The sequence below is a fragment of the Mycteria americana genome, chromosome 7 (assembly GCF_035582795.1).
Source record: "Mycteria americana isolate JAX WOST 10 ecotype Jacksonville Zoo and Gardens chromosome 7, USCA_MyAme_1.0, whole genome shotgun sequence".
Taxonomy (NCBI): Eukaryota; Metazoa; Chordata; class Aves; order Ciconiiformes; family Ciconiidae; genus Mycteria; species Mycteria americana.
In genome coordinates, this window is record NC_134371.1 from 61,110,832 (window position 1) to 61,138,254 (window position 27,423).

General features: G+C 47.2%; 1 protein-coding gene across 1 annotated transcript; it reads left to right on the top strand.

The window, feature by feature from the left end:
- The first annotated feature begins 895 nt into the window (after positions 1–895).
- Positions 896–25,500, top strand: SLC5A9 (solute carrier family 5 member 9). Its single transcript, XM_075509279.1, has 14 exons — positions 896–1,024; positions 2,467–2,538; positions 5,010–5,114; positions 6,943–7,107; positions 9,699–9,804; positions 10,381–10,461; positions 11,241–11,446; positions 12,291–12,426; positions 13,353–13,460; positions 13,650–13,800; positions 15,017–15,185; positions 16,098–16,313; positions 23,159–23,306; positions 25,292–25,500. The coding sequence occupies exons 1-14, from the start codon at positions 896–898 to the stop codon at positions 25,498–25,500; spliced, it is 2,001 nt and encodes a 666-aa protein (XP_075365394.1).
- Positions 25,501–27,423: the final 1,923 nt, after the last annotated feature.

Here is a 27,423-nt window from a genome sequence, read left to right on the forward strand (position 1 = left end):
TGTGGTTCGCAGTTTGCTGCTGTGGTAGGGGACAGCCCGCTCCTACCTGCCCGTGCCCCAGGACAGCTGCTGCTCCTGCTGCCACTGCAGCTTTCCCGACTCGAGGTGACCTGCATTGGCTCTGCTTGTCACGCAAGCAGCTTAACTCCTTCGCTGCTGGCCACGGGCACGCTGGAGAGCCCGGCAAGAAAACTCAGCTGTCTCCTCCCTGCACTTCCCCCTGTTGTTATCTACAAAGCGAATGTACAGCGTAACATGTGCTCCCTGTCTGCTGACCATCTGCCGGGGCTGTGGGTCTCTGCAGCACGGGGTATCCCTGAGCTGCAGCGCAGGGTGAAGGAGGCAGCACATGGCTGGACCGAGAGAGGGAGGGGGCACCAGTGCCCTCGCCTGCGGCTGGTCCTGCCCCGGGAGGGTGGTGCAGGTGCTGCACCCATCCTGCACGGATCCATGTCCTTACCGCCCGCACCAGGAAGAAGGACCAACTCCCCTCCATGGCAGCTCCTCTTAGGAGGAACTTTCCTCTCTAGGATGCTGTGGAGAAAATGATGTGAAAGAGGGGTGGGCGACAAGACGATGTGACACTTATCCGTTTGCCATCCCAGTGGCTGTCACCAGTGGGTAAATGGGCAGGATAGGTGACTGCTGGTAAAAGGACGCAGGAGCATCTGGGAGGGATGCTCACACCACAGAACGATGGGGAGGTCCTCACTGGTGAACCATGGAGCCAAAGCTCCTGCTGGGGCCTGCTGTGGAACGCCAGCCACAGTCCTGCCTGGCTCCCGCTCCCCACTCACACCTTCTCCATCCTGTTAATTATTACAAGGGAAGCGATGAAGGCCAACGTGCACCAAAGTCCAGTGTGAGAGAGAAAATCAGCACTTCGCTCGCAGCCATGAGCCAGACGACCCCAGCCGCCACGGAGCTGCCCGCGCTGCCGGGGGACACAACAGTGGCCTTTGGGGTGGCAGACATTATCGTTGTGGTTTTTTACTTTGCCTTTGTCCTCGTCGTCGGGATATGGGTGAGTGCCCAAGGTGACTGGGTTTAGGTCTGCCTGAGGCGGAGAGCCTTTGATCCTCCCTGGACCCCTCCTGGGTACAAAGGTGTTTACCTGCGAAGGGCATCCTCTGCACACACCGTTATCCCATGGCCTGCTGAGCAGGTTTGTGGGGTGACAGTGATCTTTCTGTGAGGCCTCACCCCTACCCCTGCATGGGGACAACCAAGGGGTCATTCCCTGGAGGTTGTTCTGGGGTTGATGTCTACCTCCCAAGCTGCAAAGTAGTCTCACACCAGGGTGTGGGCAGGCAGGGGGCAAGGGAAAGAGAAAAGTTGGGTTGAGGGGGAGAAGACTGAAATGGGACTTTAAAAAGCCTTGGGAAGATTGTTACTAATTATTTGTTCATGTTGCAAAGGCCTCTTTCATGGACACCTACAGTCTTCTGGTTGGCTGAAGTGGTTTTTCCTCATTCCCAATGGGTACATTCAAGGGGAAGTAATTAAGTAGGTACAAGCAGCTTCTTTCCAAAGCTGGACTACCAGAAACCTGCACAAAGAGAGGCAGAAGCAATGGTGAAGCCTGGTGTACTTAACAGATACACAAAATAATTTTTGGAGCTGATGCTTAGACCAGGCCTCCAGCCTTCTCCTGGCTTGGTGGCAGTGCTGCTCACTGGTCTGGGTGCTGCCATGTGCACAGGCATTTTGCAGCAAACCATTTTATTACGGTGCCCGACTACAAGTTCCTGGTTGCTGCAAACAGCAAGCACAGTCAGCCTCAGTCGCATTGGAGGGGCTTGCTGGCCTATGCACATCCTATTGCTCTTGAAATCCCTGCAGTTCTCATGCAGTTCCTAGATGGGGCTGCCTGATGTGGCCATACAAGTGTGGGGCTGCTGGAAATCCTGAATCCACAGCAGTGGGAAGAAGCAAGGCAGCAGGAGCTGCAGCAGGACATTGCTAGCCATCCTGGAGTGCACCTGCGTGTCATGCCCAAAGGCAGACCTTGATGGCATCCCATGGGGTACAAGGTTGTCCTCTGATTCCCACCCCTGTGCCATGTTCTCCCTTATTTGGCTCTGAAGGCATTTGCTAGGGGTGCTGGACAGTGAGGAGGGAAATGCTTCCTCTTAATGCATACCGTCATCAGAAGGTGGGCAGCCTTTCTTGGAGCTGCAAACACATATCTTCACATGGCTGAGAGCAGACAAACCCCTAGATCTCTCAAAATTAGATGCCTTTCCACAGGGTCCCTGCTTCAGCCTGCGTCAGGGCCATGCACTACCTGTCTGTGCTGCTCCGAGTAGGGCGAGCCAGTTGACTGCAGTGACACCCAAGGGAGTAGGACTAGAGTGGTGCAAGAGGCTGCTGATGGAATGTTTCAAGGCTACTGGGATGGGCACTGGGTCTCACTTGAGGGTGGGTGAATGGAGGAAAACACTTTTCTTTTTCCTGTGCTTCCAGTCGTCGATACGAGCAAGCCGGGGGACCATTGGAGGCTATTTCCTAGCTGGACGATCCATGACTTGGTGGCCTGTGAGTGAAGTGCATCCCTCTGTTTCTCATGGTTTGAAAGCAATTCCACATGTATGGAGGGCAGGTCTAGCGAAGGGACCCAGTCCATACATGTTTTGACTGTAGTCTTGGGAGGAAGAGGATCCACCTGGAATCACCCCACGCAGCTTTGCTAATGGGCTACAGCATGGAGCTGCCGGGCCAAAAGGATAGTTCAGCATCTTCAGGTTTTTTGAACTCGATTTCTCTGCTAAAGTCAGCAATAAAAATGCTCACATTGATGGAAGTGATGGAGCGTTGTCTGCCTATCTGCGTTTGAAACTCTTTGGCCCCAACTCACCAAAGATATGGTTGTCCCCAAGCCAAGAGAGCATTAGGTAATCTAGGAATGTGCTATCCAGTAAAAAAGCATTTAGAGACTGAAGAAAATATAACCCCAAAGCCCAGGACTTTCTGAGCCCTTGCTATTTAGAGTAAAGTTGAGATTATTGACTAACGATGTAAAGGATATAAACTTCAAACCACTGAAGTATAAATCTTCACTATGAAGAAAAAAAAAATCTATTGAAGGCGCCTTTTCTTGGGAGTGAAAGGTACATATAAAGATAATTTAAAGTTTGAAAGGAATAAAAATGCCACAGGAATAAAGATCCTTCTCAGCCAATGCCAGACTCTAGCATGATATATCTCTCCAGTGAGTCGTGGGTAACGGAATGCACTTCTCAACCAAAACACTGTATTTTTTTCTTTTTTTCCTTTGGATGTACATTGCCCATAAATTCACTAGGCTAGATTTTCAGCCTCTTTCATCAGAGACACATACACCTCTCTGAAATCTGTTATTCCTTAAATGTTCTTTATACTTCTGTCTCGGCCAAGTGACATTTAATAGAAAAGCTTAGCTTGATTTTTTTTTCTAATTAGGAGGGGAGAAATTAAAAGATACTAAAATGGAGCATTTTTTCCCCAACATCGTTCTTTTTTTCTTTTTTTTTTTTAAAAAACAAACCCAATAACATTCTCATTGCTTTTGGCTCCAAGGTTGGCTCTCGGCTCTCCTGACTTACCTTTCCAGGTTCAAAGCAACCTCTATAATGCTGTTCACTTTTCAGTTTTGTTTGTCAGAGAGCTGGTTCCACCTCTGCAGCACTCCTGCAGGCTCAGCTCCTCATGGCCTTCACCTTGAGTACATGACTGGCTTACATGTATTTTATTTTTTTTTTTACAGGGGTGACAGATTTCTGCTGTGTGTTAGGCAGCCTCAACTAAACCCTGATATTATATTGCTGCTCCTGTGCAATATATCTTTTGTATTTGTGTGTCTGATATAGATATCAGGAAAACTGTTTACATCTTTTGAGAGCACCGGTCCCCACCTCAGTTGCAAGTTCATGTTGCAGCAGCCAGCTCTCTAATCAGGAGTTTCCTTAGACAGACAAGAAGGCAGAGCTGTTGGCAGGAATCAGTGTGGGTGTTGATGCCGCATTAATGTTTTACCTTGCTCAAAGGTGAGAAGCAGATCAAGTTCCATCTTTTTTTATTTCACATTTAGGAGTACTAAGGAGAGAAAAGCTCCTTGTAGGCGATGTGGCTAAAAGCAAACTTTCTCTGGAGACAAAAGGGCTAGACTTGTCCTTGGGGTAACTTCTCATTTGACCCTGAGAGAGATTTGGCGTTGGCATACAGAAAACTTATGCCAAATAAAAGTAGTAATTAAGTCAGATAGTCTTTGCCCTGTTTAAAGTGCCTTGGAGCTCGCATTCTTCCAATTAGGGTGTCAATGAGCCATGGTAGGGACAGCCTACCATGCCTACAGCCTGCAGTTAAAGTTAACCTGAGGCATTAGCATTTTCAAGCCTACTGCAGAGCTGAATATCTTTGAACTTATGTGTAGACATTAAACACAAAAGGTCTGCATGTTTCTAACATCGTCCCTGCTATGGTTCAGGAACCTCCTCCCTTAGGAGGAGCTCCAAGAGAGCACTCCTGTCACCCTGGCTGTGTAAACCACCACATGCATGTTCAGTGCAAGACAAAAGAGGCTGGGCTGTCGGCAAGACATGGAGAGGTAGAGCAAGGGTCGGCAAGGCTGGACAAGGCACGTTGCTGGCTGAGTAACAAGGGAATGGAGAAATCCATCATGTTTCATGGACACTGAGGTATCTGTGGCTGCCACCAGACTTCCCTCACCCCGCTGTAGTCCCCATAACAGGCGTGTGTCTCAGGAGAACCCCTGACAGAGTGAACCCCGATTCTGAGATTAAGCTTTGCATTGGAGTAGGGGCGGTGGAAGAGAGCGGGCACACCCGCTTTAAGGTATAAAAACGTAGTTTTCTTTAAAAGGAAAACTCAACTCTCCATTAGCACCCAACTACCTACCTACAAGGAGACGAGGCCCTGGGGAAAGAGAGTGCTGGGGGGAAATGCTTGGGCTGATACAGAAGTTCCTCAAGGTGACTTTGTGGGTTTTGTGCCTGTGCCATGTGTTTCAGATTGGAGCATCCCTGATGTCAAGCAACGTGGGCAGTGGCTTATTCATCGGCCTGGCGGGCACTGGAGCAGCTGGGGGCCTTGCTGTTGGGGGCTTTGAGTGGAACGTAAGAGTCGGTTATGTTGTCAACTAAGATGTCACTGTTTACAAAGGGACTGGGGGTTTGTCTGCAAAATCAGATGCTAACAGTATGGGCAACTACAAGTTCTCAAGCCTCAGGAGAGAAGCCTCCAGGCATTCAGACAGCCTTAAAAACATGAGATCTTTATTTTAGTTTAAGTGGAATCCACTAAAATTATTAGCTCTTTGACCTTCCCAGAAGCACATGGCCATATTTTTAAGCTTTAGTCTGCACTCATGAAGATTAAAATAAAAGATAATGAATGCTGAAAAGGTACTTGGATAATCACAGGATTCTGGGTACAGGGAGTTTGAAAAAAAAGGAGCATGTGCTCTTAAATTCAGTGTAAAGCCATGAGAATCGGCAACACTGCCTTCACTTGTCAGCTGCCAAAATGGGATGTCTCTGGGGTGAACATCTGGGTGTGAAGGCAGGTCTCATTCTGCCCTATTGAAGTGGCCTGGAAAATTGCCACTGACACCACACAGAGCATGAAAACCAGGCCCTTTGTGTATGATGCTAATGAAATTTCTCAGCTGCACTGATGAGGAGTGAGATTAGTGCCAGCCTCACAATAAACATCACTCACCTAACTCTAAATCTCTTGTCTATATCAGCAGAGACTGCTAATAGTGCCAGATACTTGCCAAGGACAGGCAGGGCTCACCAAAAGCTCTTTTCTGGGATATCTGTTCACTGCACTGTTTTTTTTCTAAACCATTAAGATCACCTTTAAGTCCTTGTGAAGAAACCAGAGCCTGTGTTCAGCCTGGTGCACATAGGACATACCAATATCGCTGTACTTTAAGTAAATCTATTCAAGTAATTTTAGAAGCCCATGAAGACAAGATTGTATGTCAAGGCAAATCTAACTTCATGAGTTTAGATTCATTTCTTTCAGATTGGAAAGGGACCTTAGATATGGCATTATTCTCTCCCTTTGTCATGGGACATCACTCAGCTGCAGGGATCATATGAGCATCTTTTACCTAAGCCAGTCTCTGCCACGGCTGTTCTCCTTGATCACTCACAATTTCTGCTCACAGGGATCAGTTTCATTTCTGTAACTTAAATAACTGATCAAAGTAAAATCTGGACTAATGTAAGGTACTTGGATGAAAGGTAATGGCCTGAGACAGCCAGGAGGTGAGGTTTGATAATCCAATGGCTCTTACTTATGTTCAAGATTTCCTGTTTAGGCTTTTGCTGGGTTTCAGAGAAGAAATACATGATGGGAGATGCCTTTACACCTGCTAAAAGACCCTTCACCTGTGGCAAAGCAACTGAACTGCCCCTTTATCTACCAGCGACAGAAGCACATCTGCGTCAGCCTGCAAGGAGAACATCCTGGCAGAGTCTTGCTGTTGCTTATTTTTATGCTCCGCAGGGACAGTCTGCTGCCTCAGCCTCATCACTTGCTAATCAAGCAACAAACAGATGCTCCCATCCTTCTCTGAACCACTTAACTCTTCACTGCCACAGCATCAGTGGTTTCAAAGGCCACCAAATACACCAGCATCTTTCAGAGATCCAGAGCAACAGAATACATCATCTTGCCCAAAAGACCAGGAGATGGCACAGGATGTGCCACACGGGACTTAGGAGGATAGCTTCAAAAGCTTCTAATTATATTGTAATAATTCCTCCATTTGTCGTATCATCTGAGCAGGGAGAAAAAGTCAGACTGCTTCCCAAATATATTGCATGGCATTGTACCCTTCTGCTTTCTTAGGATGTCCACTGAAAGGGCAGAGGAGAAGGACATTCCCATGTGTTGAATCATGTGCCTTTATTTTCTCTGTCTCCTTAACAGGCTACCTGGGCACTTCTGGCTCTCGGCTGGATCTTTGTGCCTGTTTACATCGCAGCAGGAGTGGTCACCATGCCTGAATACCTGCAGAAGAGATTTGGAGGGCAGAGGATACAAATCTACATGTCCGTACTGTCCCTCATTCTCTATATATTCACCAAGATATCCGTATGTATCCAACTGAGCACAACCCTTGTGTCTAGGGCAGGGGTAGGTCATCCTGGTACAATGCAGGGCTGCTCGGGGAGAACTCAGATGTCCTTGAAAGGACCAGCTCAGCTACCAGAAACACTAGCAGTGTGTTAGTGTGCTGCTTCGCTCAAGTAAATACCTGCCTCTGTATTGATCATGGAGACCTATCCTAAGAGAGAGAGCCCTCATTAAACAGCAATGCACAGTGAGAACTTTACAGGGATATGGCAGCTAATTACTAAACAGTACCATAAGCTGTCTGCCTGCTTTTTCTCTTCTATCAGATCAAACCTTAGGCAATATAGACAGGGGAAACTGTAGCATTACCCCATCTGAGGATCTGGCTGGCTGCATCTTGTAGATGTGAAATTCTCTTAAATTATCATAAATCTGCTGTTGTTCTTGTAGCTGAGTTTTCAGCATTAGGTATGTTATGGTTATGCCTCTTTCTTTCTGTCACTTGTGTGGTATAAAAGGGGTATGGTGAAAGGGAGGTAGGTTCTGGCTTAAGACAAAACTCAGCATCTTTCCTGGATTGCTTGTAGCATTGTACCCTGCTGGTAGCAAATAAGCAATGTAAGCTACTGGGTATTTCCCTTCATTTAAATGCCATTAATAAAGAACTTACACTCAGAGATTTGCCAAGAACTACCTGTGCCCTTGGAGGGAGAGGACTGTATTTCAGAGTCCATTACAGGGACTGAAAATGTCAGCGCTTTGTCTCCAGCTGATTGTCCCATGGCCAGTACAAGTCAGTATTCACTAGACCCTACTGAAGTATTTAGATGTCAGATTGCCTTGGAAGACATTGACTGGAGATGAGGCACCCATGTGCCTTTTGCAGCTGGCTTCAGGGTCCTTCTCCCAGGCTTATTATGTCTCAGGCCCTGGGAGGGGCATTAAGAGGAGTTCCAGGCTGGGAGTATGGGATGAATTTCCTCCTTTAATGGCCAGCTCTTGGTCATGTCACCCATTGCTGTCACCGCTGCCTCCAGGAGATTTGCTCTGTGGGACTGAGGCATTGCCCAGGATGAGGTCTTGCAAAGAGGCATTTGAAGCGCCTTTACCCGTGAGGGGTAAATGGAAGATCTCTCCTGCAACGGCACCACAATGTGCACAGCTACGCAGTCAATGTATGTGGTGAAAACAGACCAGTCTTTCAAAATGCCCTTCAGCAGAGCAGTATTTGCCAATGCCTTTCAGAGCAGGACCCTGGCCTCAGTCATTGCTGTTTCATCTCAGTAGTTTCTCCTCTGTGCAGCTAATCCACGCGTGGCTGACGGATGTGGCTGGTGGAGTTTATGGGCATGACAGGTGCTTTCTATTAAGCGGTGCTATTGTTTGTAGAGAGCTCATTTAGCAGCTGGCTGGACAGCAGGCAGTTGGTTACAAGAAGGATTTTTCTCCCTGTGCTTTTTGCCCAAACATAGGTTAGCAACTAGGGCATTGCAGAGTCTTCCCTGCTCACAAAGAAAAACAGAGATCGCAATAAACAGTGTTGTCAAATGCTATCCTGCATGGCTACAGAGGTGTTTGTATTTCCTGCTGGGAAGTAAAAAAGCAGAAGACACAGTGGTTCCTGTGGTGCACTGACAGTGTTTGTCCTATCTCAGAGCTGCAGAGGTCAGGAGTTGCACTGGGTGCTTGCTTTTAAGGTGCTTATTTCAGGTACAGCAACAAGAAATCTTGCTCCATCCCTTCTGTCTCCCTTGGCAAATGTCTTAACCTGTATCTCACCCCATACCAGATTTGCAGGTGTCCTTCAAACTGATTTCCCAACACACACATGTCCCATATCACCTTCTGCATTTGAACGATGTTATCTGTGTAAGTCCAGGTTTTTCCCAGTTTCTGGTTTCACTCTCTCTGCCAGTAGATCCAAACAAAACAAAGCCGATGGGGGTTTCTGTATTTCTAGTGAGGTCCTCAGCAGGTATAACCTGTTTTTCTGGAGTCATTCTAGTATGCTGAACTGCATGAATAGAAAAGCAAGCTGTTGACCTTTTCAGATAAATAAATCATGGCACAAGACATCAGTGATTCTTTAGGGGTCTTTCAAGCAGGAGTGTCTCCTGGCCACTAGGCCACCAAGATGTAGTCTTGGGAAGAACCTGGTCTCTGCTATTTGCCCCCCTTTCCCTCCTGTGTCTGCCTGCGGACACATTGACTCCTGCTCCCCACGGATGTCTTCACAGTCAGCAAAAGGAGTGGCATTTGTCACCAATACCTGCCTGTGCCAGTGAGGGTTACATGCCATGAAGGCTGCCTGTAAGATAGTCTTTCGGTTGCTTTGTAGTCCCTTGGTGTGGGACCTTGCTTTTCATCCTCCTGCTGCCCCAGCTCCCAGATGCTGAGAGCTCTGACCTGGAGGAAATATCTTCCTTACACCGGGAACAAGAAGGTTCACAGCCAGCAGCCCCATGCTCTCTCCTCCTCTTCCACTTCACCTTCCTGGTGTCCTCCCTCGTCAATGCTTTCAGTCGCAGAGGGCTGCAGGCTGCTTTATTAGATTTCACTTGCACGAAGCACTACTAATGCCAGACTGCCCTTGGGTTTTTTTATTCCAGACAGACATTTTTTCCGGAGCATTGTTCATCCAAATCTCTTTGGGCTGGAACCTCTACTTGTCCACTGTGGTCTTGCTAGCAGTGACTGCTGTCTACACCATAGCTGGTAAATCGCTGATTTTAAAAGAAACACTATAAACTGGAGCCTAGGATATAAGTTTCCTCTTTCCTACATAGTGGAAAGTATTCAGGTCCTGGTCTGAGGGAGAGATTTCCCCAGTTGCTGGTAGTACTTGCCCTGTCATTCCCAGCTGTTGGAGACCTCTGGCTATTCCCCTCTCCCCTCCTGGCCCAAGAGAAACTGGGATGGGGGGAACATCACTGTTTTCTAGAGAATTTTCTAACGCTACAGAAGGCTCCCAGCTCCCTCTGTGCAGATAGTTACCATTGCCCATATTTGCTCTTTTTTTTCTCTTTTTGCAACATTAGCATCTTTAGATATTAAGATGCTGAACTGCCTCCAAGTCCTCTCATGAATGTGGACAAGCCCTTCAGGCCATTCCTCACAGAAGGGATTGTGACAGCTACAGGCTCCTGGGGACCTGCTCAGTGCCAGCTTCTCCCAGTGGGTCTGTCCTGAAATCACAGGGCTGGGGCCAAGAAAAACCTTCTTCCAGGTGAAGTACCTGTTTCATTGTACGTGGTGACGCACTCTGCCTGTCGTCTCTGGCTCTCCTGACAGGTGGTTTAACAGCTGTGATATACACAGACGCACTGCAGACCCTGATCATGGTGCTGGGAGCTTTGGTCCTCATGTTCATAGGTAAGGGGAACCTGCAGTGGCATCATACACTGTTTTAATGGTCCCAAGGTCATTAGACCTTAGCAGAGTACCTCACCCTTTCGTGTATGGTGCAGAAATGAGTTTTAACCACTCACAAAAGTGGTGCCAGCACAACTCTCATTTGCCAAGTCGTCAGACTTGCTTCATCCTTTGCACTAACTGTATGGAAGTGAGGTTCTGGATAACCACCTCGCTGGTTTGGGTTTACCTGGAGTTGCCAAAGAGCTTGCAACACTGCATTCCCAGAGCCAAATTCAGCTCTCGCTATGCTCATGTAAATTCAGAGTAATTCTGCTGACTTTCCCTGTTGACTTTGGGAGTTACTGTGCATTCATCCGGGTGTAACTGAGCATTATAAAAAAATAAAAAAGCAACAAGGAACTGACCATCATTAGTCTTTGCTTTAAGCCTTCCTGGCAAACAGAAATATAGATGTATCTTGTTTCATGTCATACCTTCCTGCTTCAGCTCTTGGAGGGTGTATGAGCAAAGACTAGATGCTGAGGACATTGTGGGGATTAGGATCATGGAGATTTTCCTGCATTGATCCTCTTCCAGGATGCACTGTTAAAACCACAAGGACTCTGGGCAAAATCCAGCTGACTCCTGTAGAAACCTTGACTGCCAAAAGCGAGGGTGGAATGAAAAGAAAGGAGATGAGAGGACAATAGGAGAAAAGAGAAGTAATCATGAGACTCAGATAAGGAAATAACTTTGCAGGGAGCAAACTTATTTAATCACTGGCATTTTCTTTTCAGGATTTGAAAAAGTCGGCTGGTATGAAGGACTTCAGGAGAAATACAGCACAGCAATACCAAAGATCATAGTCCCAAACACAACCTGTCACCTCCCACGTGCAGATGCCTTTCATTTGTTCAGGGATCCAGTCACAGGAGACATTCCTTGGCCTGGCCTTATATTTGGCCTCTCTGTGCTGGCTCTTTGGTGCTGGTGCACTGACCAGGTAAAGAAAAGAAAGTCTTTCCCTCCCCAGGCAAACCACCACACTCTTATTTCCAGTCCACTCCTCAGTTTGAGGATCCGTGAGCTGAAACATGACTGTGTCTCACTGTGCAGGAGTTACTACCTTTTTACTGGTCTAGACCAGAATAGCTTACTCCTTCCACCTTCTCAGCAAGCTGCTAATTTTGTGCACTTCTTAGTGCAGGGAGAGCAGGTTATTTTCCTCCATCTTTATCCCACTGTGGGCTGGTGAGTACTGGGGGTCTTCATGATGTTAGCATGACAAGGATATGAAAGTTTGGATCTTATCCAAAGACCTTACATAAGGTCTACAGTGACCTTATGTAGACCTCCAGACAAGCCATTCATATTCCCGGAGGTCTCGTTTCTTATTTCTTTCCAAGCTACAAACAAGGAAAACGGTATTTGTTTATCAAGACATGGTGCTTTTGTGCTTTATTAAATTATGTGCTTTATGATAATTATGAAAACCCACCACTGAACTTTTACCAAAACACCCACAGCCTGCTGCATTCCTTGTCTCTTGCTGCTGTATAGCCGCTGTCTCCAGTCCTCAAGGTGGCTTCATTTCAGTCAAGGGCGAAACGATTCCTGTAAAGGAAATTTCCATGCCACCCTCTCCTATAGCCTGTGCACTGAGCTCTGAGCAGTGGCAGCAGGCTGCAGTCAACTGCGATGGGAAAGTTGCCATTGGCATGCAAAACACCCTGGGATCCTGCTAGATGAAAGTCATCCATGAGAACAAGAGACAGAGAGAGGATGGATCCTGCTCTCTCTGTAGTGCTTCTGTTTTACTATCTGCTCCCTTTCTGCACTGATTGCAGGTGATAGTCCAGAGGTCTCTCTCTGCCAAGAACCTCTCCCATGCCAAAGGTGGATCGGTGCTGGGAGGATACCTGAAAATCTTCCCTATGTTTTTCATTGTCATGCCAGGAATGATTAGCAGAGCTCTTTACCCAGGTAAGCCTTTCCATGTTGCTTGCCACAGGGCTTTATACCTGCCGTGACCACTAATCCCACACAGGTCCTCCAGCACTTTTACACCTCAGAAACTCTGCTGTCCTGCAGGCACGCGTGTATGTACTCCTAATGTACACTGATGTTCCCATGCCCTTCCTCCACTTCCAGTGCTCCCACAGTGGCAGAAGTCATTGGGACTATCCATATGGGGCATATTTTGCCATTGGGGGCATATAGCTCCATGCTGTGGACATTGCATGCATCTGTCTATCTGGAGGAAATCAGTGAGATGAAATACATGAAGGACTGAGGTTGTCCTTCAGGTCCTATGGATTACTTTTATTAGGTATTTGGTGAGAGTTTTAGCAATCATCTGCCACACAGATTCATTCAATTCCTGGATTATGCAAAACAGTCCTCCTCCGTGGAAGAGCAAGAGTTCCTCTCATGTTGTCTCCCAAGGAGTTCTCATTGCTGGTTTCTCCAGAGCATGCCACTTCCTGGGAAGAATACTCTGGTTAGGAGGACCACTCCCAGAGGAAAGTGTAAGTGTCTCAAGTGCCTCTCTCCCAGATTTCCTCAAATAGGAGTAACTCAGCCTGCAACAACCTTGGTAACCCAGCTGACAGGTTCATGGAAACAGTCCAGTTCCCACAAACGACAAATCATCAAGGATTACTATTATGCAACATCGAGGAGAGTTATATCTGTACCCTGAGCAGAATTGCAAAATGTCATCTTGAAGTTTCACCTTTATTTTACGATGTAAAATGTTCTTCAGCTCCACTCATTCTAGCTGTATTCCAGCTGCACCTCTGAATTTATACAAAACTGCACAAGGCATCAAGATTTGTTCCCTTGAATTAAACAATCTATGGCTCAACAGGGTTTACACCGACTTCTTGTTATTTTCCTGTATTCTACAGATGAAGTGGGCTGTGTGGACCCGGACATCTGTAAAAGGGTCTGTGGAGCTGCGGTGGGTTGTTCCAACATTGCCTACCCCAAACTCGTGATAGAACTCATGCCCGATGGTGAGAAACTTTTACACTTGTGGAGGTGGGCTTGAGCCACGCTCTGCTCTGCTCTGCATGCTCTTCATGCAGACTGCCCTTATCCATCCTAAGGATGAGGAAATCTTTCTGCAGACATCGGGATGAAAAAACAGTGCTGAGAGGCCAAAGGTCTAGTCCTGATTTTCCTTCCCTTTTTTGCTCCCCCAGGGCTCCGGGGTTTGATGATTGCTGTGATGATGGCAGCCTTGATGAGTTCCCTCACCTCCATTTTCAACAGCAGCAGCACTCTCTTCGTTATAGACATCTGGCAGCGGATCCGCAGAAAGGCTTCGGAGCAGGAGCTGATGATTGTGGGCAGGTCCTTACATTTCTTTATGTCTCGTTGCTCTCATCATCTGTTTTGAGTGCAGCATTTACATTCTTCAGTCTGGACTCGCTGAGGAAAATCTGGTGCCTAAAATATAGAACAGGAACACAGCCTGGGAAAGAGCATTACATTTTCCAGCTTCATCTCAGATAGACCTGGTCAAGGAGAAACACTGAGCATACCACTGAGCTAGATAGATCATTGCCTCTCTCTTCTCTAAACTTAACATAAATACTGCCTTAAATGTAACTTCTAGAAAAGCCAAAGGTGCTCTGGAGTCACTGTCACCGGAGGTCTTTAAGAACATGTTGGTTTTGCATCAGACAGGAGTGATACATTGCAATTACTCCTTTTTTCAGGGAAAAGTGCAGAGAGCTGGGCCTCCCATCTCTCTGTCTCTCTGATAAGTTACAGTGCCCTTTGCAAGCAAGCTTTGGTACTGCATTATATCAGGGGCATATAAAGTTCTCCTCCTGATAGCAAAATTTAAGCTGCATTCTGCCTCTTTGTGGTGCTTTTCCTCTCCTGTCATGAGCATTGAGTTTCTAAACTTTGTTGTGGGGTTGGTGAAGGCTGCAGGCAATCTCATACTCCACCACTGTAGAGTAGCAAGAGGGAAAGTACCTCTTGTTCAGCAATATGGAGAAACCTCTATAACATACAGTGCGAAGATGAAGAAGGGTTATGGTATACACCTGAGACCCCAGAAGCAATTTTAATAAGCAGCAAATTAAATGGAATTTGGCAAAGGCACGAAGCTGAGCATGTTATCTGCTTGGAAAGGTGGCAGAAAGATTGCTTCCACAAGCTTCCAGCTCCCTCTCTCTGTCGCATCCAAGAGTTAGTCCTTCGAAGAACGTATCGCTCTCTAGGACACGCCAGGTTGAAGGGCTTGCACTGATCCAGCTCACGGTGGGAGCCACCATGCCCTTGTGGATCTCCCATGCATGTTGACTGGCAAGTCCTAGCTCACCTCACTCTGAAATCTGTGAAGTTAGCTCTGGGAACTGGTTGAATTGACTTTCTAGAAGAGAACAATTTTCTCTTGTCCTCTGTACACAGGGAAAGGTTCTTCTTGAGAGAGATCTGTGTTTTTTTTCCTTAGGAAATTCTGAGAGCAATTGGAAGTGTGTTTTGTTGCGAAACTTCATTTTCAGGTGGACTCCACCACTTGCAGAGCTAATGTAATTTTATCCTCATCTTCCAGAGTCTTTATCCTCATCCTTGTAATCATCAGTATTCTCTGGATCCCGATCATTCAATCAGCCAACAGCGGCAAGCTCTTTGACTACATTCAGTCCATAACCAGCTATCTAGCCCCACCGATCACAGCTCTCTTCATCTTGGCAATCTTCTGCAAGAGGATTAATGAGCCTGTAAGTGGCGTGTCAACAACCAACTGATATACATATTTAATTTGATAAAATAAATAAATAACTCTCCCCTCACTACCTAGCCTTTGAGACTCGTTAAACTTAAAGCCAGTCCAGCTAAAGTGTAACAATTAGACAGCCTTTCCCTGGCATGCGTTAGTGGATCTTAGCCCAGTCGCTAGCGTATGTGTGTTTGCTTCCAAGAAGCCACTGCAAGTGGTACTTCTTGGCAGTCTCATTTGAAAGCACAAAAGGCAAAGTTGTTCCACGCTTTAGGGATGATGTGTCAAAGTCTAGTTGGAGGCATGTTGCTAGGAAGAGACTCGTGCATTCTCTGTGCTCTATCTGTTCCATGTTCAAGGGCAGAAAGAGAAAATGAGGATTTTTAACTGAAAACATCCTCCTTTAATGCATGTCAGTGTGGGTTTCCATCAGGTATAAATGGTCTTGGTCTAAGAAAGAGAGGGAAGGGAAGGGAAGGGAAGGGAAGGGAAGGGAAGGGAAGGGAAGGGAAGGGAAGGGAAGGGAAGGGAAGGGAAGGGAAGGGAAGGGAAGGGAAGGGAAGGGAAGGGAAGGGAAGGGAAGGGAAGGGAAGGGAAGGGAAGGGAAGGGAAGGAAAGGAAAGGAAAGGAAAGGAAAGGAAAGGAAAGGAAAGGAAAGGAAAGGAAAGGAAAGGAAAGGAAAGGAAAGGAAAGGAAAGGAAAGGAAAGGAAAGGAAAGGAAAGGAAAGGAAAGGAAAGGAAAGGAAAGGAAAGGAAAGGAAAGGAAAGGAAAGGAAAGGAAAGGAAAGGAAAGGAAAGGAAAGGAAAGGAAAGGAAAGGAAAGGAAAGGAAAGGAAAGGAAAGGAAAAAAGACAGAAAACTTTAATCAAAGGTAACATGCAATGACCTTTTCTTTATGCTTGCCTGTTCTCAGGGTGCTTTCTGGGGCCTCATGGTTGGGCTAGCTGTTGGTCTCGTTCGGATGATCATCGAGTTTATTTATAGCACCCCGTCTTGTGGTGAGGAGGACAGAAGACCAGCTGTGCTAAAGGACTTGCACTACCTCTACTTTGCCCTCATCCTCTGTGTCCTCACTGCGATTGTTATTGTCCTTATTAGTCTCTGCACCCCACCGATCCCTGAAGAAAAGGTAAGTGACTTGCAGTGGCACCCTTTTCTGAGAGCCCCTGTTTGGTTTCCAAAAATCTCTGAAATATGTCCTTTTCTTTTCATCCCGTGGTTAAGAAATGGTGTGTAATGCATATGCTGCAAAGAAGCCCTTGCTCCTCAGCTTTCTGTTCCCCAGGTCACATAGTGTTAATGCTTCCTGAGGCACCGAGTGCTTCAAATTGAGTGTGAGTACCCATGCTGTGCCTAGAGCTGGGCAGACACCACAGCCCATCATAGCTGGAATAGAAAGAAAAGGAGAAGGGGAAGGAGATGAAATCATATTACAGAGCACTGCTGAGGAGGAATTAAATATATCTAATTGCAGCATCTACCCTGTTTCAGCAAAGCCAGCATCAATCTTGCAGGCAAACAAGATTAATATCTTTTGCAACATGGGCATTTAGAAAAATAACGTTTTGTCCCAATGTGATCTCAATTACATTTAATAACTTTGCGTCAGGCACAGCTTTCTTTTACTTAACACATTAAAATGGTGCAGAGTGGGGAGGCTTTCTATAATAAAACCTTAAAGCAACTCTTCCCAGTCCCAAGTTTTAAAGCAGCTGTCAACATAAAAACCCTGCCGTCTACCTCCAAACAAAGGTTACTGGATAGATTTAAAAGACCTATTTTTTCCTGTCTAACTGCATGAGGAAATAAGGGTGATGCCATCACGGCATTTTTCTATCTGTTGCTTCCTCATAACTTGTAAAGCATTAACCAGTTACATCAATGTTTGATTGAATGTTAGTGGTGTCAAAGACACCCAGCTCCTAAAGATTACATGAAAGCAGGTGCTCAGATAGAGGAGAGGGGGGGAGAGAGAGAGACTGTCTTTGTGTCTGCTTTGAGATAAAGTCTCAGCTTTTATTAGCTATCAGAGGATCCACAAGGGAGAGAGAAATATTGGCAAGGAGGCACCATTAGTTCTGCTGCTTACGTTGTTCACTACTGCTCAGGGGTGGCCAGATGGTTGCCAGCAATTAATTACTGTGGTTTAATGAGTTCCCACTCATCATCTGACCTGTGATAACTAAACATGTGCAGTGCTCCCTGCCCACAGCAATAGCAAGATAAGATGCATTAACAAAGCACGGGCAAATAGTGAACATCATACCAACAGTTCAGGAAATGAAGAAACTGGCCACAGCACCTACAGGCTTTTTAATCTGACCTAGGAGGTATAAAAACATTTAAAGCACATTTTAAGGGGGGAGTTCAGGATGAAGACCTACTATAATAGCATCAGGGAAAGAGAGGTTATGATCATAAGAGATTCCTTAGAGGAGATTTTCAGCAGAAATAGGTGAGCTTATAGGTGCTAGACTTAAGGGACCTTATTTGGCATATTCTTCAAAGAGCTAATGCTCAGAAAAGGTGGATTCGGACTGGAAGCGGTCCAGGGAGGAAAGCCAATGGGATGGTCAGGGAGGACAGGATTTTGTCTGAAACAGCTGTAAGCAGTTATCCCAGAGGAACAAAGGATGAGGGGTGGTGGCTGGACCCCAGGTACATCTGGAGAGCCAGGGAGGGAGGAGAGCTTGCTAAAGGGCAATGCTGGCCATGAACAAACATAGGCTGGGCTTTTTTGGGGAAGTTTTCTAAAGAGGGACGTTCAGGATAACCTTTTGGTAGGCTATGGACCCTACATAGTGCTGAGCTCAGTGCTTGACCTCTGTATAAGAGATTCTGTTGAAGAAAATTAATAAGAATTAATGAGATTGCCTGTGGCAGTGAGAGGCTGGACACAGAGACTCAGATCAATCATCTGATGATGGTGATGACCATCCATGTCCCAGTGGCCCCCCCGCCCTCAGTATCTTCCCACCACAAGGAAAATGAGATGGGCTGCCAGGCAATTTGTGCCAGCAAGTGGTAGCTAATACCCTCTTCCTGTAGCTTGGTAGGAATGGGAGAGTCTGCCCCTGTTTGGTTTTAGTATAATTTCCATTCAGTTTCTACTATTTATCCCCAATTTCAACAGGAAAGGTCTGACCTTGTTCCTTAGAGAACAGCCAAAGTGAAGGTGCAGTTTTGAAGCTGAGGTAGGTGCCAACATTGCTGGGTTGCTGCCTGTCTGGCATGAATCTGAGTGGGCAGCATTAAACCCAATATTTTTCATTTTCCCCCAGTCAGACTCACCCCAACTTTTGCCCTAGACATGAGAGCAGGTGTAGGTTTGGACCCTCACTCCTGATGGCAGGGTTTCTCACGGTGTCCTGCAAGCAGGGCTTGTCTCCTCACCTCAAGTTAGTCTGTGGCTGCGCTGAAATGGCTGAAGGACAGAAGGGTTTTGGGAAGGAAGGGCAGGACGTAGAAATCAGGATGGACGTGTCAGGCTGTAACCCTCTGGGTAGAAACTAGCACCTGAACTTTGTGTTTGGCCATTAGCAACCTCAGGTTGCCGGGTTTTGGCATGCAAGTGGTGAAGAGCCTGTATGTCCCCATGATAGTGGCTGAGAGGGGGAGGCTGGTAGCGAGTGTCCTGGCTGAGGGGATCTGAAGTTCTGGTGCTTCCCAGCCCCATGTGTTGGTCAATTCACTTTATGAGCCTCAGATATTTCCCCCCCTAAAAATTTCATGGGGCTAGTTCTCCTAGCCCTTATCTGTGCAGTGCTTTGAGATGTAATGATGAAATACACTGTATAAGAGCTAGGAATTATGCCATTTATTTTGTCAAGCAAAAGGAAAAGCAAAACAAGCCACCAAAGAAAAAGCCAAGGAAATATAGTGATAGATCATACTTCAGAAGATGTAAATCAGCATAGCTCCATTGCCTTCAAAGGCAGGAGCAGCTGTTGAGTACAGTTATGCCACTTTACACCAGCTGAGGATCTACACTGGACAACTTTAAATACTGAATCTCAATGCTTTTCAGATAGTAAATGGGCAAAAGGAGAAAAGAGATTTGTATCTGATGTTACAGTGGTACAGCTAATGTGCCTGGCTTTAAATGAATTACAATCCAAGAACTGCAAGCTGTAGCATTTTCTCCTGCTGTTTTGGACACTCTCCCATCCCTGTGGTGATTGATGCTGTGCTGGAAAACAAGTATGCAAGGAATTTGTTTGGTATGCTCCAGAGTTCATATGTCTTCATTGTAGGTAGTCCATATTGTGTCACGCCGTCCTTGAAAACCCTGCAAAAGAGCTTACAATTAAATTTGAGACTGTGAAGCTGAAACACAACTGTCAGGTGCCAGATGGCATTTTGGAACAGAAGGATTTATTCTAGTTTACAAACAACAAAAGAAAAACTTTGCTGAGTTCTTGCAAACTCCCTTGTCCAAGGAGAATGTGAGGGTGAAAAGGGAGAGGAACAGCCCACAAAGCACGCGTGCTACACGAGCAGGTCACCTCCCCAGGGGTCAGGGCTCACCCAGACAGGCTGATGGATTGGCAATTCCAGTTGATGAGCTCTGGAGTCGGGGATGTTTTCCCTGTGTCCCAAGGTCTGCCTTCAGTGGCTCCTTTAGGTGCATGGCCTAGGAGGAGCACCAAGCCCGCTTTGGCTGGCCTGAACCCACCCCGTGCACTCCTGAGGTGCTGCAACTGAAGCTCCCACAGCATCATTTAGTGCCGCTCATGGCAAAGCTGCTCAGCTCCTGTGGGAACCACTCACACAAGAGCAAACTAAGCAGGGTGTCGTGGTTTAACCCCAGCCGGCAGCTCAGCCCCACGCAGCCGCTCGCTCACTCCCCCCGGTGGGATGGGGGAGAGAATCGGAAGAGTAAAAGTGAGAAAACTCGTGGGTTGAGATAAAGGCAGTTTCATAGGTAAAGCAAAAGCCGTGCACGCAAGCGAAGCAAAGCAAGGAATTCATTCACTGCTTCCCATGGGTGTTCAGCCATCTCCAGGAAAGCAGGGCTCCATCACGCGTAACGGTTGCTTGGGAAGACAAACGCCATCACTCCGAATGTCCCCCCCTTCCTTCTTCTTCCCCACCTTTATATACTGAGCATGACGCCATATGGTATGGAATAGCCCTTTGGGCAGTTGGGGTCAGCTGTCCTGGCTGTGTCCCCTCCCAGCTTCTTGTGCGCCTGGCAGAGCATGGGAAGCTGAAAAGTCTTTGACTGGCGTAAACATTACTTAGCAACAACTAAAACATCAGCGTGTTATCAACACTGTTCTCAGCACAAATCCAAAACATAGCTCCATACTAGCTACTATAAAGAAAATTAACTCCATCCCAGCCAAAACCAGCACGGAGGGACACAGGGCTCCCCGAGCAGTGCCCACACATGGCTCTGCAGTGGGGAGCAGAGCCACGGGGCTCCCCAGGACCCGCCAAGCGGATACTCCTGCTCCCCTGCCCTTGGGCACGGTGGCCTCAGGCAGCATTTCCAAGGTCCAAGCCAAGTCTGCTAACGCAGCTCCGCTGTCAGCAATTCTCCTTATTTACGTATTTGCTTGCTCTCTCCAGGCATGCAAAACACATGCCATCATCTGCCTCCCCCATCCCCATCCCTTCGTGAGTCTGTGCCAGGGAAGCATAGCCAGCCCCGTGGTGGCCTCCATGGCCACACAACGCTGCTGGTCTGCCCCAGCATGTGTCCTTCCGGCGATGGCAAAGAGGAGAAAGGGGGACCTCAAGGAATTCAGCCAGCCAAAACCCACCACAGGGAAGCTTGAAGCTGGTGCGTGGGTGTGACGCTTCACCGAGGAGCGCTTTAGGGTGGTGGTTTGCTTTATTTGGCCATGGCCAAAGCACCAGCTCCTGGGTGGGTCAGTGGGATGATATGCGATGAAGTTACTTGTGCCTCTGTGCTGCTTTCAATTGGGATTCACTCCCATCTGGCAGAGTCTGAGCCCCAGGTAAACTCCAGCCCTTGCAGATTTTGCTGCAATGTGAAGAGACATTCTTCACATGGGAAGAGGAGGGAAAAGCAAAAAAGTTTTGTAAATTCTTCAGTACCCTGAAACTTTGCTATGTTCCAGTGACATTTCCTAAGTGATTAAAAAAAAAAATCCTTGAGAAAGATGAGGATCATCAAATCAAAGCAATTTAGCACATCATGACAAGAAAGATTAGCCCTGCCCAATGCTCATCTTGGTTGAAAATGATTTAAATAAAGCTATAAATCTTCTGAAAATTATGCAACATTTTGTGTCAGCTGGAAAATCCTGCCTAGATTTGTGTGTGTAAAATTCAAAAATTAAACTCACGTTACTTTGTAAGTGACCCATTTGAGACATTCATTTCCATACAGGCAGAGCAGGGAGGCAGCTGCCCATCAGGCAAATTTGTGATTTTGCCTGACCTGTTGTCACCACTGCAGCTTCGCTGCCCCGGTCCCATCCTGAGGCTCCTCTTCAGGGCAGCCGCCGGGCTGGAGTGGGAGGGCAGCCCGCGGACCCGGGCAGCTGCATTTGAGTGGGACTGATGAGCGTGGTCCTTGCTGCCTGGCTCGGCCAGAGCGCGCAGAGGTTAGGAAGTGCTGATGCCATCAACCTGCTTGGTGTGCCATGGTCAGCCAAAGAAGCAGCAGGCCTGGCTTAAATTCAAAGACCTGAGCTCCTGGGATGGTTAATCCCACCCCACAGCTGCAAAAGGACCACTGTGGGGTTTGTAAGATTAATACCTCCTGTGCACTCCTTGTGTCCTAGGGAGGAGAAGACTTTCAGACTTGCCCTAGGATAAGAGTTCCGGACCTCCTGCTTTTGTAAAGCAGAGCAGATTGCAGCCTGTCCAGGACTGATTGTCTTTCCTGGCTTTCGATGGTTCTTTCACTGAAAGACTGCAGAGAGAGGTAATGTCTCTCTATTGGCCCAATAGAGAAAACTGGAATTAAAAAACAAAGAAAAAAAGCCAAACCAGCAAACAAATAAAAAAAAGAAAAGGCGTTTAGACAGGCAAGTCTTACAGTGTGTTCCCAGAGCTCATTTTTTTCTACTTGTAACTACGCCTGTTGGTCTAATGCATGGTATAATCCTCCCTGAGAACTGTGACTTGGTATTCGCCGTCATGGCTCTGTCTGCCCACGTAGTTGCACTTCTTGAAAACATACCTTGCAGTTGCAGAGCAGAGACACAATACTGCTACTTTTTCCACTAAGAGCCCTGAGATAAGCTCATTTGGAAGTGCAGGTTGCTGCTTTGATGTGAGTTTGTCCCAACTGTGGCGTTTTCTTTTCCTATAAAACGACAACTGAGACGAGACAGAAGATCCTCCAGTTCCTCCCCATGTCCCAGAGAAGGAGCTGCTCAAACACCAGTGTTCCCATGGCCATAAGCCTGCGTCATGCCCCTATGGCCACATATCTGCGTCATGCCCCTATGGCCATATATCTACATGCCAGCACCCAACTGATCTTTCTCTGCTGAGGGTACAATTGCTGTCTGAGATTGACTGTATCCAGAGAGGGTTATCTTGCCACCTTTTTTTTTTTTCTTTCTTTCTTCTTAATTGACTTTATTACCCTTTCCTGTTGGAGGTCTGCCATTCTGGACACAGATCATCATTACTTCATGTCAATCAAGTGAGCCTAGCAAATAGGAAGTTGCTTCTTAGTGTCTACTAAAAGGTTACTCCTGGTAGAAACAGGGATGGAACAGGTTAATTAAAAAAATAGAAGGAGAGAAACTAGATTAATTCACACTTTGTCTCAGCGTTCCAGCTCCAACTGGGTGGTACCAGCCTTCTTTTCCAGGGTGTGGGCACCTGTGCAGAAGGGAGGTGAGAGAAAGTGGGGGAACAACCATTGCCCCAGAACAGGTCTCTCAGCACTGTCTTGGATCTGTCCCCCTCAAAGAGGGAGATGACTGACATGCCAGTTTGGGACTGACAGGCAATAACCTGTTTGTTCTCTGTCCCACTTTGCAGCTCACTTGCCTGACGTGGTGGACAAGACACAGAAAAGCACCTGCCATTGACCTGAAAAATTACAAGACTGAAGCAGCACAGATCAATCCAGCCAATGGAGAGGGTGCCTTGGCCGAAAGTGCAGATTCGGGTGATAAGGAGGAGGCAGGTAGGTGGCTGGCTGTGAACAAGCACGCTCATGTGGTGAGTGCACAGCCAAGATCTCATGCAAGTCCCTCTAAAACTCATGAGGCCATCTGTTGCATTCACTGGAGGTGGGGCTTGTCCTTACAGGTATACCACTTACGAGGATGTGACAAATGAAAGTGTTGTGGTTCTTGGTCTTCCCAACATATCTTCTAGCATTTACCTTCATGTCGCAATCCTCTGAATGGCTCAGAAGAGCTGCCGTTCCTGAAAAACAAAGAAAACTCACCATTCAGTAAAATGTTTTTCCTCCTCCCTAGAACAAGTTGTTTACCCAGGCAAACTACCCCAGTCCAGCCCTGTCCAAGTCACAGTGTTATTTTAGCACCTCAGGCCTGGACACTTAATGGTGTGCTGGACTCCTTAGATGGGAGTCAACGGCCACTTACGAACATCCCTTGGGAGGGTGGAGGTCTGTGCTGCTGGGACACTGCTCCTCACCCCATTGGCACTGGGGCTTTGTGCCATGGCACTGCATCTGTTTGTCTGTCTCACCGAGATGCTCTTGAGGAGCTCCATAGCACTACTGCAGGCATAACCAAAGCAGCAGCTACCACTAGAGCTGTGAAAGTTGCAGCAGGCTCTGTAATTTCAACTTTTGGCACATAAAAGTGGCACCCCTTCCTGTCCTCATCATTGCTAGGAGATAAAACCCTTGTGTATGTGCTAGAGATGCCTCCTCCTTACTCCTGTGTGAGTTCTGCTGGCCAAACTCACTCTGTGATGCTGTAACATACCGTATCAAAATAGTATCACGGTCTGAAGGGACCATGAGACACTAGGACCACATGTGTGCACTTTGTGGATGTCCTAGGATAAATGTACAAGCCTCAGTTTTCTCATTCACATTATGCCAATAGTATCTTTCCTCTTCCCTTAGGATATAAGCCATCATTAAAACTCAGACCCAAATTGCTTAAATAGCTGTGTGTCCTACCAAGGGTATTTAATAAGAAGGAAGGGAAAGAGTCAAATGAACTTAAAGAGGTGTCAGGGAACAGAACAGTAGCAGGAGATGCTACATAGGCAAGTTTTTTTCAGAGTGGACAGAGGTTTATTCTGCAAATCCATTAAAAATTGCAGCTTTCTGGTTTTGAGCTTAACCTTCCAAGGTTACAGAGCAGAAAAACTCAGAAGAAAGGCACATACACAAGATTTCTTCACTCCTTCCTTTTGCTGGTCAGTCCAAAGGACACTAGTGCCAATTACAGCCCAGCTAAACAATTGAACAACTAAAGAAATATCTTAATTTTTTTTTTTCCCAATAGAGTAAGTTTGGGTTTAAGTTGAATGTAGCCATTCAGCATTATTTATTATTTCTTATCAATTCCTAGTTCACTTAACTAGCTCATATTTTTATAAACAAATGACTTGGTATTTTAGTAATTAGTAATGACGGGCAAGGAAATGTGAAACACAGCAGTTGACAGTTTAATGAGGTTTTTTTTTTCAGGTAACACCTTTTTCAAAGCCTTATGACATTCTGCATTTCAAAAAAAGGTTATATTTGGAAAGAACAGCCAGTGAAATACACACAGCACAGGGCTGACAATTAAAACACATACTTCACCCGGCATGTCATGTGTAATAAATAAGCCAGGAGATATCTAAATGGACCATCATGCTGTCAGGAATTTGTGAAAGTGGATGGAAGCGGGGTCGGGGAGGAGGGGAAGAGGTCTGTTAATTAACTAATGAACGATTGGTGTTGCAATCAACCAGCTGTAATCAGGCTGTGCTGTACATGCTCGAGGCAGAGCTTTCTCTTTTCCCTTCCCTTCCTGCCCCTTCCCATCTCCCATCTCCCATCATCATCTTGCATCTCCCATCCAAGGTGCATCTCAAGCCCCACTCCAGATTGGTCAATGCGCCTCCAAACTGGCAGAAGGAGGGAGGGAGAAGTCCCAGCTAGATGATAACACCCGTTGTTTCGTCCATCTCTCGCAGCAGCCAAGCCGCCTTGCTGGAAAATGCTGTACTTGTGGTTCTGCGGTCTGTCCGCTGGCCCCACGCCCACCCTGTCCCAGGAGGAAAGAGCTGCCCTGGAGCGGAGACTCACCAGCATTGAGGAAAAGCCCCTGTGGAAGACTGTTTGCAATGTTAATGCTATTCTCCTGCTGACCATTAATGTCTTTCTGTGGGCATATTTTGGCTGAGGTGGGGTCAGGCAGCACGTGGCTTTGGTTTCTCTCAGGGGTCCTCATCTTCATGTCTAAGCCAGAGGCGTTGGATGACAGAGACCCTGGTGATGGTCCCTGGAGGTGCCAGCACGCCTTGGCACAGCCCTTCCCCGGAGGCACTGCTTGCTGGAAATGACTGCGGGGCTTGGTTTCTCCATAAGATAAGGTGTGACCAAGACTCAAAACTGGTCACATCCAGGATGCAGGGGGGGTGTGGGACAGCACGTGGGTGAAGTCAGGAGACCTGGGGTCAGTTTTAAAGGTGCAGAGCCAAGCCCAGCAAGGAGCAAAGGCTTTGGAAAGTCCAGCTGTGGCACGGCCGGGTCCTCGCTCCCCTCATGCAGCAGCTCAGGGCTGACTTTGCATCGCTGCTCTTAGTGGAAGGACTTCTGGTTCACACTGGTGTGGGGAAGGAGACATAAGCACTACCTGCAGTTCTTTTATATGGGCAAAACTCAGATGGGGTTAGTGTGGGACCACTGGATTATCTCAGCAGTGACAACCTTGGCTCCCACAGCCACCCCAGGACCTGTGTTGGACTCCCCCCCTCCATTTGGCATCAGCAGCAGGGACAGGGGCTTCCCTGCCCTCCCTGAGCCCCCCCACCCTGCCCATTCTGCCGCGTGAGAGTGGGTCTTACAACAGCCTGACCTTGTTTACTCATCGGGCCAATCCTGCCCCTTAACAGCATTACCAGCAATAAAGGTGCCTTAGTCACAAAGCCAATTTTGACTTTGGGTTATTGTGGTTATACATCCTGCACTGACGCAAAAAGGTCTCCCTGGGACCTGGCTGTGGTAGGGAAAAGAAATACCCCTCCTTGGGCCAGGTCCAAGGCTCGACCTTGCCCTCCTTGGGCAAGTCCGGGCCCCTCTGACCCACCTTGGAATCTTCATGAAATGTGGTACGGCCATAACCTTTTAAACCACCTCCGGAGGAAGAGGTGGCAGTACCCACCATTAGTATCTTTGTCTGGTGGTTAGGATGCTCATCTGGAGAAGGCCCACAGAGATGTGACCCCTCCACTCTAGCGTCTGAGGGGCATGTCTAAGCCACCAGGCATGGGCTGTGTGGGGCGGCGAGGGCGTGTGGTGAAGCACAGTGCCATAAAGATGAAGAAAATCAGTCACGATCCAGCAAGGAGAGGAGAAACAAGGCTCTCTGCCCACCTGGCACAGGGAGCCCAGGTCACGGTTACCCCGCTCATCCCCAGTTTGGATGAAGGAGACTGAATCAGCCATGCAGGATGGGGTCTGTGCTGTGCTCATGCAGGTCAATACAAGCATTTGCTTTTTCTAAGAAGAAAAAGTAGATTTTCTTTGAATAAGGGAGATCTCAGCCCCGTCAGTCACCTGTCCATCCCCACGGGAAGAGGCATACGACGCAGAGCTTGCCTTGCCTTTCCACTATTCAATTTCGAGCAGGTGGTGCCCAGATCAGAGGGTGCCTCAAAACGTTTAGAGGAAATCAAGTTACCAGCTGTGATTAATAGCTGGTAAATGTCTAATAATAACGGACACATTTCTAATGCATTTAGAAATACCAGGGCTCTTGCCTCCTCGCCTAGAGCAGCAAGGTACTGAGTGCTCCTGAGCCACAGAGCCCCTCAGCAGCACTTAGCTCAATGGCTTTATTGGCTTTTTCGGCCCACACATCGGCTAAAGCCATGGGGAAAGCAACACAGAGCAGGATGAGGAATACTGGGGCAGTTTTTTATACGTTTGAAATTATTCTTTTCCCCTAAGAAAATTTCAGTTTTGCAGAGAATAGAAGTGAAATATACTGAGCCTTTTTTTTTTTTTTTTTATTTTAAATGACACAAATAGTTTTAATCTTTGGCTATATGATGCTGACCTCTTCCCCTCCGCATCTCACCCCATGGACCCTGGAAAACGAGGT